The sequence below is a fragment of the Salmo salar genome, chromosome ssa10 (assembly GCF_905237065.1).
Source record: "Salmo salar chromosome ssa10, Ssal_v3.1, whole genome shotgun sequence".
Taxonomy (NCBI): Eukaryota; Metazoa; Chordata; class Actinopteri; order Salmoniformes; family Salmonidae; genus Salmo; species Salmo salar.
The window spans coordinates 25,829,374-25,841,264 of record NC_059451.1 but is presented as its reverse complement, the minus strand read 5'-3'; the positions used below and the strand labels follow the sequence as shown (position 1 = coordinate 25,841,264).

Below are 11,891 nucleotides of genomic sequence, written 5' to 3'. Positions count from 1 at the left end.
CCTCATTTCGGGACATGAGCATGAGCTTAGTACGAATGCTCCTCAGGTGCATGTCACTGAGCAAAGACACTCGCTTAACTGTGGCTTCATTTATGGACTGCAAGGAAACAAGAATATAAATGTAAATAAATGGTCAAAGCACATTAATTGGAAGGGAAAAAAATGTATAGTTATATATCGGGATATTATTTTGGACAATATATCGTATCGTTTTGACAATATCACAATATTATTTTTGTGCTAGTTGGCTGTGCCTGCACCAAAACTCCAGTATTTTTCTTTCATAGCTTGTTCTCCATCTTCTTTTTAAGTAGGAACCCAATTTATTTTCAGGACGTATTTCCATAACTGATCCAAACTAGTTCCTCATGTCTCTCTCTTGTCCCTCTGCAGCAGACATACAGTTGAAGTCGGAAGTTTACATACACTTAGGCTGGAGTTATTAAAACTCGTTTTCAACCACTCCACAAATTTCTTGTTAACAAACTATAGTTTTGGCAAGTCGGTTACGACATCTACCTTGTGCATGACAAGTAATTTATCCAATAATTGTTTACAAACAGATTAGTTCACTCTTTTACATACACTAAGTTGACTGTGCCTTTAAACAGCTTGGAAAATTCCCGAAAATGATGTCATGGCTTTAGAAGCTTCTGATAAATGATGTCTATTAGCCTGAGTCAATTGGAGGTGTACCTGTGGATGTATTTCAAGGCTTCAAACTCAGTGCCTCTTTTCTTGACATCATGGGAAAATCAAAAGAAATAGCCAAGACCTCAGAAAAACAATTGCAGACCTCCACAAGTCTGGTTCATCCTTGGGAGCAATTTCCAAACACCTGAAGGTACCACGTTAATCTGTACAAACAATAGTACGCAAGTATAAGCACCATCGGACCACGCAGACGTCATACCGCTCATGAAGGAGACGTTCTGTCTCCTAGAGATGAACGTACTTTGCTGCGAAAAGTGCAACTCAATCCCAGAACAACAGCAAAGGACCTTGTGAAGATGCTGGAGGAAACAGGTACAAAAGTATCTATATCCACAGTAAAACGAGTCCAATATCGATATATCGCTCAGCAAGGAAGAAGCCACTGCTCCAAAACAGCCATAAAAAAGCCAGACTACGCTTTGCAACTGCACATGGGAACAAAGATCGTACTTTTTGGAGAAATGTCCTCTGGTCCGATGAAACAAAAATAGAACTGTTTGGCCATAATGACCATCGTTATGTTTGGAGGAAAAAGGGGGAGGCTTGCAAGCCGAAGAACACCATCCCAACCGTGAAGCACGGGGGTGGCAGCATCATGTTGTAGGGGTGCTTTGCTGCAGGAGGGACTGGTGCACTTCACAAAATAGATGGCATCATGAGGGAGGAAAATGCTACTCACTGGACCCTATGATCACTCGGCTACACATGCATCTCCCTAATGTCAATATGCCTTGTCTATTGCTGTTTTGGTTAGTAATTTGTCTTATTTCACTGTAGAGCCTCCAGCCCTGCTCAATATGCCTTAGCTAGCCCTTATGTTCCACCCCACACATGCGGTGACCGCACCTGGCTTAAATGGTGCCTCTAGAGACAAAACCTCTCTCATTGTCACTCAATGCCTAGGCTTACCTCCACTGTACTCACATCCTACCATACCCTTGTCTGTACATCATGCCTTGAATCTATTCTTCTGAGCCCAGAAACCTGCTCCTTTTACTCTCTGTTCCGAACGCACTAGACAACCAGTTCTTTTAGCCTTTAGCCGTACTCTTATCCTACTCCTCCTTTGCACCTCTGGTGATGTAGAGGTTAACCCAGGCCCTGCAGCCCCCCAGCATCACTCCCATTCCCCATGCGATCTCATTTGTTGACTTCTGTAACCGTAAAAGCATTGGTTTCATGCATGTTAACATTAGAAGCCTCCTCCCTAAGTTTGTTTCATTCACTGCTTTAGCACACTCCGCCAACCCGGATGTCCTAGCCGTGTCTGAATCTTGGCTTAGGAAGGCCACCAAAATTCCTGAAGTTTCCATCCCTAACAATAACATTTTCCGACAAGACAGAACTGCAAAGGGGGTGGAGCTGCAATCTTCTGCAGAGATAGCCTGTAGAGTTCTGTCATACTATCCAGGTCTGTGCCCAAACAATTCGAGCTTCTACTTTTAAAAATCCACCTTTCCAGAAACAAGTCAGTCCCCGTTGCCGCTTGTTATAGACCCCCCTCGGCCCCCAGATGTGCCCTGGACACCATATGGGAATTGATCGCCCCCCATCTATCTTCAGAGTTTGTACTTTTAGGTGACCTAAACTGGGACATGCTTAACACCCAGGCCGTCCTACAATCTAAGCTAGATGCCCTCAATCTCACACAAATCATCAAGGAACCTACCAAGTACAGCCCTAAATCCATAACCATGGACACCCTCTCAGATATCATCCTGATCAACTTGCCCTCTAAATACACCTCTGCTGTCTTCAACCAGGATCTCAGCGATCACTGCCTCATTGCCTGCGTGCGCACAGGGTCCGCGGTCAAACGACCACCCCTCATCACTGTCAAACGCTCCCTAAAACACTTCAGCGAGTAGGCCTTTCTAATCGACCTGGCCCGGGTATCCTGGAAGGATACTGACCTCATCCCGTCAGTAGAGGATGCCTGGTTGCTCTTCAAAAGTGCTTTCCTCCCCATCTTAACCTCTCTAGGGGGTGTGGGACGCTACCGTCCCACCTGGCCAACATTCAGTGAAATTGCAGAGCTCCAAATTCAAAAACACAAATACTCATAAGAATTCATGAAACATACAAGTGTTATACATCGGTTTAAAGATTAACTTCTTGTTAATCCAACCATGGTGTCAGATTTCAAAAAGACTTCACGGCGAATGCAAACCATGCGATTACCTGAGAACAGCGCCCAGCAGACAAATCATTACAAACAGTAACCAGCCAAGTAGACGAGTAACAAGTCCGAAATAGCCATAAAATGAATCACTTACCTTTGATGATCTTCATATGGTTAGACTCCATGTTACACAAATGTTTGTTTTGTTCGATAAATTCCCTCTTTATATCCAAAAACCTCTGTTTTGTTTGTACGTTTTGTTCAGTAATCCATTGGAACAAAGCGCGGTCACAGCATGCAGACGAAAAATCAAAAAAGTACCATAAAAGTTAGTAGAAACATGTCAAACGATGTTTATAATCAATCCTCCTATGGTGCAAGCATATGAAGATCAAAGGTAAGTGATACATTTTATCGCTATTTCTGACTTTTGTTACTCCCCTTCTTGGCTGGTTACTGTTTGTAATGAATTGTCTGCTGGGCGCTGTTCTCAGATAATCGCATGGTTTACTTTCGCCGTAAAGCCTTTTTGAAATCTGACACAGCGGTTGGATTAACAAGAAGTGTATCTTTAAACTGCTGTATAACATTTGTTTATTTTATGCATGTTTATTATGAGAATTTCTGTTTTGTTGAGTTTCACACTCTGCAATTTCACCGGATGTTGTTTGAGACAGTGGATTACTGAACAAAACTGAGGTTTTAGGATATAAAGAGGGACTTTATCGAACAAAATAAACATTTATTGGGTAACTGGGAGTCTTGTGAGTGTAACCATATGAAGATCATCAAAGGTAAGTGATTAATTTTATCGCCATTTCTGACTTTTGTTGGCTGGTTACTGTATGTAATGATTTGTCTGCTGGGCGCTGTTCTCAGATAATTGCATGGTTTGCTTTCGCCGTAAAGTATTTTTGAAATCTGACACAGTGGTTGGATTAACAAGAAGTTAATCTTTAAACCGATGTATAACACTTGTATGTTTCATGAATTTTTATAATGAGTATTTGTTTTTGAATTTGGCGCTCTACAATTTCACTGGATGTTGGCCAGGTGGGACGGTAGCGTCCCACACCCCCTAGAGAGGTTAAATAAACATGACCCATTCAAAAAATGTAGAACTAAGAACAGATATAGCCCTTGGTTCACCCCAGACTTGACTGCCCATGACCAGCTCAAAAACATCCTGTGGCGTTCTGCATTAACATCGAATAGCCCCCACGATTTGCAACTTTTCAGGGAAGTCAGGAACCAATATACTCAGTCAGTTAGGAAAGATAAGACTAGCTTTTTCAAACAGAAATTTGCTTCTTGTAGCACTACCACCAAAAAGTTTTGGGACACTAATGTCCATGGAGAATAAGAGCACCTCCTCCCAGCTGCCCACTACACTGAGGATAGGAAACACTGTCACCACCAATAAATCTATAATAATCGATAATTTCAATAAGCATTTTTCCACAGCTGGCCATGCTTTCCACCTGGCTACCCCAACCCTGGCCAACATCTCAGCACCAACTGCATCAACTTGCCCAAACCCTGCGTCTCCTTCACCCAAATCCAGACAGCCGATGTTCTGAAAGAACTGCAAAATCTGGATCCCTACAAATCAGCTGGGCTAGACAATCTGGACCCTCTCTTTCTAAAATGATCCGCCGAAATTGTTGCAACCCCTATTACTAGCCTATTCAACCTCTCTTTCATATCGTCTGAGATCCCCAAAGATTGGAAAGCTGCCGCGGTCATCCCCCTCTTCAAAGGGGGAAACACTATAGACCCAAACTCTTATAGACCTATTTCCATCCTGCCCTGCCTTTCTAAAATCTTCTAAAGCCAAGTTAACAAACAGATCACCGATCATTTCGAATCCCACCGTACCTTCTCCACTATGCAATCTGGTTTCCAAGCTGGTCATGGGTGCACCTCAGCCACGCTCAAGGTCCTAAACGATATCTTAACCGCCATCGATAAAAGACAGTACCGTGCAGCCATCTTCATCGACCTTGCCAAGGCTTTCAACTCTGTCAATCACCGCATTCTTAAAATCGGCAGACTCAATAGCCTTGGCTTTTCAAATGACTGCCTCACCTGGTTCACCAACTACTTCTCGGATTTCAGTATGTCAAATCGGAGGGCCTGTTGTCCGGACCTCTGGCAGTCTCTATGGGGGTGCCACAGGGTTCAATTCTCAGGCCGACTCTTTTCTCTGTATATATATCAATGATGTCGCTCTTGCTGCTGGTGATTCTCTGATCCACCTCTACGCAGACGACACCATTCTGTATACATCTGGCCATTCTTTGGACACTGTGCTAACAAACCTCCAAACGAGCTTCAATGCAATACAACACTCCTTCCGTGGCCTCCAACTGCTTTTAAATGCTAGTAAAACTAAGTACATGCTCTTCAACCGACTGCTGCCCGCACCCTCCCACCCGACTAGCATCACTACTCTGGACAGTTCTGACCTAGAATATGTGGACAACTACAAATACCTAGGTGTCTGGTTAGACTGTGTAATACCCTTGTTTGAACTAGGTATTGAGTTTATTCTTATTAAAACCAAGTATTGAGTTTATTTGTTATAATTGCTATTATATTTAAAAGGTGATTGAATTGCTCTTAAATTGTAATGTTAATGAATTTCTTTTGAAGAAATATTTATTTACTGTATAAGTGAATAAGTTGGTTTACTTTTAATTTTTGACCAATAAGGTCGCTTGTTAAGCTGTGGCCAATGGGAGTTGACCTGATTAACGGGAGGTCTGGGAAAGGAAAAAGAGAGGGAGAGAGATGTTGAGAAAAGGATGGACTTTTACATTAAGATTATAAAAGAAGACGACAAAACTAGAACAAAAACCCATACCTACTACGACATGAAGGGAAATACCGATTTTATTTTATAAGAGACTTGTTATAATTTTGTTAAGACTTAGTAAAGACTGAAGCTACCGTCTCATCGTGGAGGTATTTGCCAGCCTTGAGGTTAGCCTAGCATCGTGTAACACAGAGAGAATTGCTTGGGAAAGCTTAACGAGTTCATGTTCTCATGGGATATCGGTTACGGCTAAGGAGTACTGTCTGCATTGATAGCGGTGCTTGCTGTGGATCTTGTGAGGAAACCTGCAAGGAACTGCCATACTTCGCTGAAGGAATATCTACAAGTTCTCATGGGATATCGGTTACGGCTAAGGAGTACTGTCTGCATTGATAGCGGTGCTTGCTGTGGATCTTGTGAGGAAACCTGCAAGGAACTGCCATACTTCGCTGAAGGAATATCTACAAGTAGTGAGTAACCACAACGTGAGGTGCTTCTGGACTTTATGTGTGTCGTCATTTTTCTTGGAGCTCCATCGCGCGCCAACGGGTTATTAAGCAAGCTTTAAATAATTTGGACATGGGTTGTGCACGACTCATTGGGGTTTATTATTTTTATTTATTTTGATGTTGTGCTATGAAAATGTAATAATACACATATTGAACCTTATGTATGTTGCCTTGGTGGAGTAATTTACTGTTTCAATTTAATTTAATGCATGGAATAGTCTATGCTGATACAATAACAGAAACCTATAATCATTTTATCTGAAGTTAATACCCTACTGTCATCACCCTAGACAGTTTATAAAAGGAATTATTATTGGAGATGTCCTTCTCACCTAACATCCCATGCTGTTGAGATACTCTACGGAAGTTAATATCGTGAGAGTCAAATTCGAGCCTGGTGAGAGGGTTACAACTGTAAACTCTCCTTCCAGACTCACATTCAGCATCTCCAATCCAAATTTTAATCTAGAATCGGCGTCCTATTTTGCAACAAATCCTCTTTCCCTCATGCCGCCAAACATACCCTCGTAAAACTGACAATCCTACTGATCCTTGACTTCGGCGATGTCATTTACAAAATAGCCCCCAACACTCTACTCAGCAAACTGGATGTAGTTCATCACAGTGCCATCCGTTTTATCACCAAAGCCCCATATACAGCCCACCACGGCGACCTGTATGCTCTCGTTGGCTGGCCCTCACTACATATCCGTCGCCAAACCCACTGGCTCCAGGTCATCTATAAGTCTTTGCTAGGTAAAGCCCCGCCTTAGCTCACTGGTCACCATATTAACACCCACCCGTAGCACGCGCTCCAGCAGGTATATTGCACTGGTCATCCCAAAGCCAACACTTACTTTGGCCGCCTTTCCTTCCAGTTCTCTGCTGCCAATGACTGGAACAAATTGCAAAAATCGCTGAAGCTAGAGTCTTATATCTCCCTCTCTAACTTTAAGCATCAGCTGTCAGAGCAGCTTACCGATCACTGTACCTGTACACAGCCAATCTGTAAATAGCACACCCGACTATCTCCTCCCCATATTATTACTTACCCTCCTGCACCCCAGTATCTCTACTTGCACATCATCATCTGCACATCTATCACTCCAGTATTAATGCTAAATTGTAATTATTTTTTGCTTCTAGGGCCTATTTATTGCCTACCTCCCTACATTTGCACACACTGTACATAGATTTTTATTTTCTGTTATTGACTGTACGTTTGTTTGTGTAACTCTGTGTTGTTTTTGTCGCACAGCTTTGCTTTATCTTCGCCAGGTCGCAGTTGTAAATGAGAACTTGTTCTCAACTGGCCTACCTGGTTAAATAAATGTGAGAAAAAAAATAAATAAAAAATGGGTCTTCCAAATGGACAATGAACCCAAACATACATCCAAAGTTGTGGCAAAATAGCTTAAGGACAACAAAGTCAAGGTATTGGAGTGGCCATCACAAAGCCCTGACCAGAATCCTATAGAAAATTTGTGGGCAGAACTGAAAAAGCTTGTGCGAGCAAGGAGGCCTACAAACCTGACTCAGTTACACACCCTCTGTCAGGAGGAATGGGCCACAATTCACCCAACTTATTGTGGGAAGCTTGTGGAAGGCTACCTGAAACGTTTGACCCAAGTTAAACAATTTAAAGGCTATGCTACCAAATACTAGTTGAGTGTATGTAAACTTCTGACCCACTGGGAATGTGATGAAAGACATAAAGCTGAAATAATTAATTCTCTCTACTATTATTCTGACATTTCACATTCTTAAAATAAAGTGGTGATCCTAACTTACCCAAGACAGGGAATTCTTACTAGGATTAAATGTCAGGAATTGTGAAAAACTGAGTTGAAATGTATTTGGCTAAGGTGTATGTAAACTTCCGACTTCAACTATATAGTGAGCAATATGTTTGGAGCATCAAATCGCAATAATATATATTTTTTTTTAATCACAGTATCGAAATACATATAGAATTGTGAGAATCCCAATACATATCGTATCGGCACCTAAGTATCATGATAATATCATGAAGTGAGGTCCCTGGCAATTCCCAGCCCTATTTCATTGGTATACTCAAATCTGCTGGAACTGAAAAAAAGAGTGTCAGAAAGATGTATACATACTTACTTACCAGTACAACTAAGCTACTTGTTTCTGTACAGTAGACAATCCGACAAGCTCCCACTGCCTTTTTGAAATCTTTATGTGCTTGTTCACTTTCGCACCTGAAGTAGAAGGAACTATAATCAGATTCTGAATTATAATGCATGTCAATAACATCCAACAAATAACCAGTCTATATCCCAATCAGAAACTACTTTTAAACAAGGTACATACGCTGCTTTCAGGTCGTCAGGAACTGGGACGGTGCACTTGAAGAAGGAGCTCTTTGACACCGCCTTGTTGACATTTACAGGCCGAAGACGTTCAAATGTGACTATTTCATTGTATGTGGCGTCACAGGCAGCATACTCAATCACATAGAACTACATAGTAAACACAACACAGGTTACATATTGACTTGCATGAAATTGACAAACATAACATATCAGGATGAGGAAACCAGAAGACAAACATGAAATAAACATCACCTTGATGAAACAACTCTCAAATTACATTGTGGGACCAGTGAAATTGTAACCACAGTTAACTACTCACATCTCCCTTCATCATGCGCACTTTGGCAAGCCACCAGCCACATGGCTCCTGCTCATTGGCCCGGGAGAAGATCTGGTACAGAGAGAAACAAGGGGAGATAATTAAAAATAAGACATCCTAAGGAAACCGTGTCTGTTACATTTCTATGAAGATAGAGAGACAGTTCTCACCTCCACCTCTTCTCCCTCCCCAATGTCCTTTTTACCATCGGCTGGAGGTGGCATCCGAACATCACTAAAGGGAACTTGTCTCTCTGGTTGCCAACTTCATTAACAACAACAAGCATTTAGATCAGTATCAAAGTTATGCACAAACTAATACCACTATCACTGCAACATAGATATGACAAACTACAACCCCACAAGAACTGATGAATACCACACTTACTTGTTTTCAAAGGCAATAGCGAGTGAATCGTCATGGACATCTTTGACAAATCCCTAGAGAAAGGACAGCAGTACTTTAAATTCAAAAGTGCTCCCCTAGCCCTAGATTATATATACAGTGCCGCAAAAAAGTATTTGCCCCCTTCTTAATTCTATCTACTTTTGCATATTTTGATACTGAATGTTTTCAGATCTTTTCAGAACCAAAACAGCCATCCAAAAAGTTATACTTTTGACTCATCTGTCCATAGAACATTCTTCCAAGAGTCTTGATGATAATCCAGGTGCTTCTTGGCAAACTTCAGTAAATTCTTTGGACGAGATGGGTCCCATTATGCCTGGTGAAAATCAAACACTGTATTCCACAGGAAGAACCTCATACCAATGGTCAAGCATTGTGGTGATAGTGTGATGGTTCGGGGATGCTTTACTGCCTCAGGACCTGGATGATTTGCCTTAATAAAAGGAACCATGAATTCTGCTCTGTATCAGAATTTTACTGGAGAATGTCAGGCCATCCATCTGTGAGCTGAAGCGCAGCTGGGTCATGCAACAACACAATGATCCAAAACACACAATCAAGTCTACATTAAATTGGCTAAAAAGCAACAAATTGGAATGGCCTAGTCAAAGTTCAGACCTAATCCCAATTGAGATGTGTCAGGATTTGAAACAAGCAGTACATGCTTGAAAACCCACAAATGTCACTGAGTTAAAGCAGTTTCGCATGCAAGAGTGGGCCACAATTCCTCCACAGCGATGTGAGAGACTGATCAACAACTACAGGAAGCATTTGGTTTCATTCATTGCAGCTAAAGGTGGCACAACCTGTTATTGAGTGTAAGGGGACAACTACTTTTTCACACAGGGGAATTGGGTGTTGCACAACTTTGTTAATTAAGTAAATAAAATAAGTATCAATTTGTGTTATTTGTAAACTCAGGTTCCCTTTATCTAATATTAGGTTTTGGTTGAAGATCTGATTACATACAGTATAAAGATATGCAAAAATCGAAAAATCAGAAAGGGGGCAAATACTTTTTCACAGCACTGTAGCTTGTTGGCTTACCTAGGTTATATTCTAGTCAAGAACTCAAATCAGTTTCATGAATTCATGAGCTCGACCAGGGCACATTGATATCCCTTCACTATGTGGATGTTTGATTCAGTGAACACAAAAATAGACCTGGTGCCTAAAGTATCTGCTGAATCTGACGACAGCTGAGCTGAGGACTGAGAGCAGCTGACACGACATAGATCAGTGGGCCTAAGACTGGGCATTCATGGAATAACTTCAGGATAATGTGTTGTTCACATTTCCAACTGCCTGCAATAGTCTAACTAACAACATCCACAACGAGTGCAAACATTTTCACCAAATGTATGTTCTTAAACAGGCAAGTCCCTCTATTCACAACATTTCAGCTAGCTGTAAGTTTCCTTACTCAGACTTCACTGGGGGGCAAATGAAAACAGTGACCTGGCTATGATTAAAATATGAATTTAACAAACGTTTTACTTTTAAATTGTTTTATGATTATCACATATGGTTAGCATATACACTTTTAGATGATCTGGGTAACTTTATGACCTACTAGACTAATTCTGATTCAAGACGAGCAAAGTCAAAAGAGCAACCGAACCCGTTTATTCAGCTAGCCAAGTTAACTAGCTAGTACCTAACTAGCTGGTTGATGCTAACAATAGACAACCCGCCTGACTAGCTGTTAATTAAGTTAGAAAAATTCCTCAACGTTTTCGTCCAAGAAAACTAATATCGCAATCATGTAACGTTAAGACAAACAGGACGTGAATAAACGTTGTTGCAACAACAAAAAAGGACAAGAGGCCAAATAGCTATAATATTTGGCCATGAAGATAGCGTATCTAGCTAACGTTTCGTAATAGCTAGCTAACTACCAACGTCAGACATGTTGAAAACACATATCTAGCTTCGTGTATGTAGCTAGCTTACGTTTATTGACAATAGTTGGGGAACAGATGTGTGAGTCATGTTTTATAAAACATGATTATGGTCAGTTTACATGAATGTTAAGAATTAATTTACCTTATAATATGCTCCGTTGGAGCCACGGACCTCCACCGTCAGTTCATCCATGTTGGGCATGCAATGCATGCCGGGGAGGAGTTCTAGAAGTTTACAAATGGTACAGGTCTAGAAGTGTACTTGCAAATTGATAGGCCAAATTCAATGTGCAAATAATCCATACTCCAGGAATACAACATTGTTGTCCATAACATAGGCCTACATTTAACAGATTTAGTTAGCTAAATGAAAACATGGGGTAAATAATGTGACACTTCACAGTGTTGCACAACATATATTCTATGATTTAGGTTAGCTACATTGTAAAATGGGGAAATCAACAAGGCCTATCATTGATTTTTGCACACTGTAAATAACCTGCGCCAGTGCATTTTAGAAATATGGCCATGTATCATCCACCAGCTTTGCTATCCATGACATTAGACAGAGGACCAAGATGAGGACCAAACTTTGAAATGGCCTGATGTGCTGACAATTGTAGTCAATCAATTGACCGGAATAAAGGCTAAACTTGTGAATCAGAAATCCGAGATGAATAATGAAAATGTTTTTGTGTCACTCATAAATGGTCAATTTAATCAGATGTAAATGTTGTAATGGTGCTAAAATTCAATCA

At 41.1% G+C, this 11,891-nt stretch overlaps 1 protein-coding gene across 3 annotated transcripts in view; it reads right to left on the bottom strand.

Moving 5' to 3' along the window:
- The window catches only part of fxr1 (FMR1 autosomal homolog 1), a 43,588-nt gene extending 32,176 nt beyond the window's left edge, over nt 1-11,412 (bottom strand). For all 3 annotated transcript variants that reach the window (XM_014216579.2, XM_014216581.2, XM_014216582.2), the window contains exons 1-7: nt 11,276-11,412; nt 9,209-9,261; nt 8,992-9,085; nt 8,822-8,893; nt 8,501-8,649; nt 8,295-8,388; nt 1-97 (exon numbers count right to left, since the gene is read on the bottom strand). The exon at nt 1-97 is cut by the window's left edge and continues 20 nt beyond it. In XM_014216579.2, coding sequence (XP_014072054.1) covers nt 1-97; nt 8,295-8,388; nt 8,501-8,649; nt 8,822-8,893; nt 8,992-9,085; nt 9,209-9,261; nt 11,276-11,344 — 628 coding nt within the window. In that variant the 5' untranslated portion in view covers nt 11,345-11,412. The remainder of the gene's footprint in view (nt 98-8,294; nt 8,389-8,500; nt 8,650-8,821; nt 8,894-8,991; nt 9,086-9,208; nt 9,262-11,275) is intronic.
- Nucleotides 11,413-11,891: the final 479 nt, after the last annotated feature.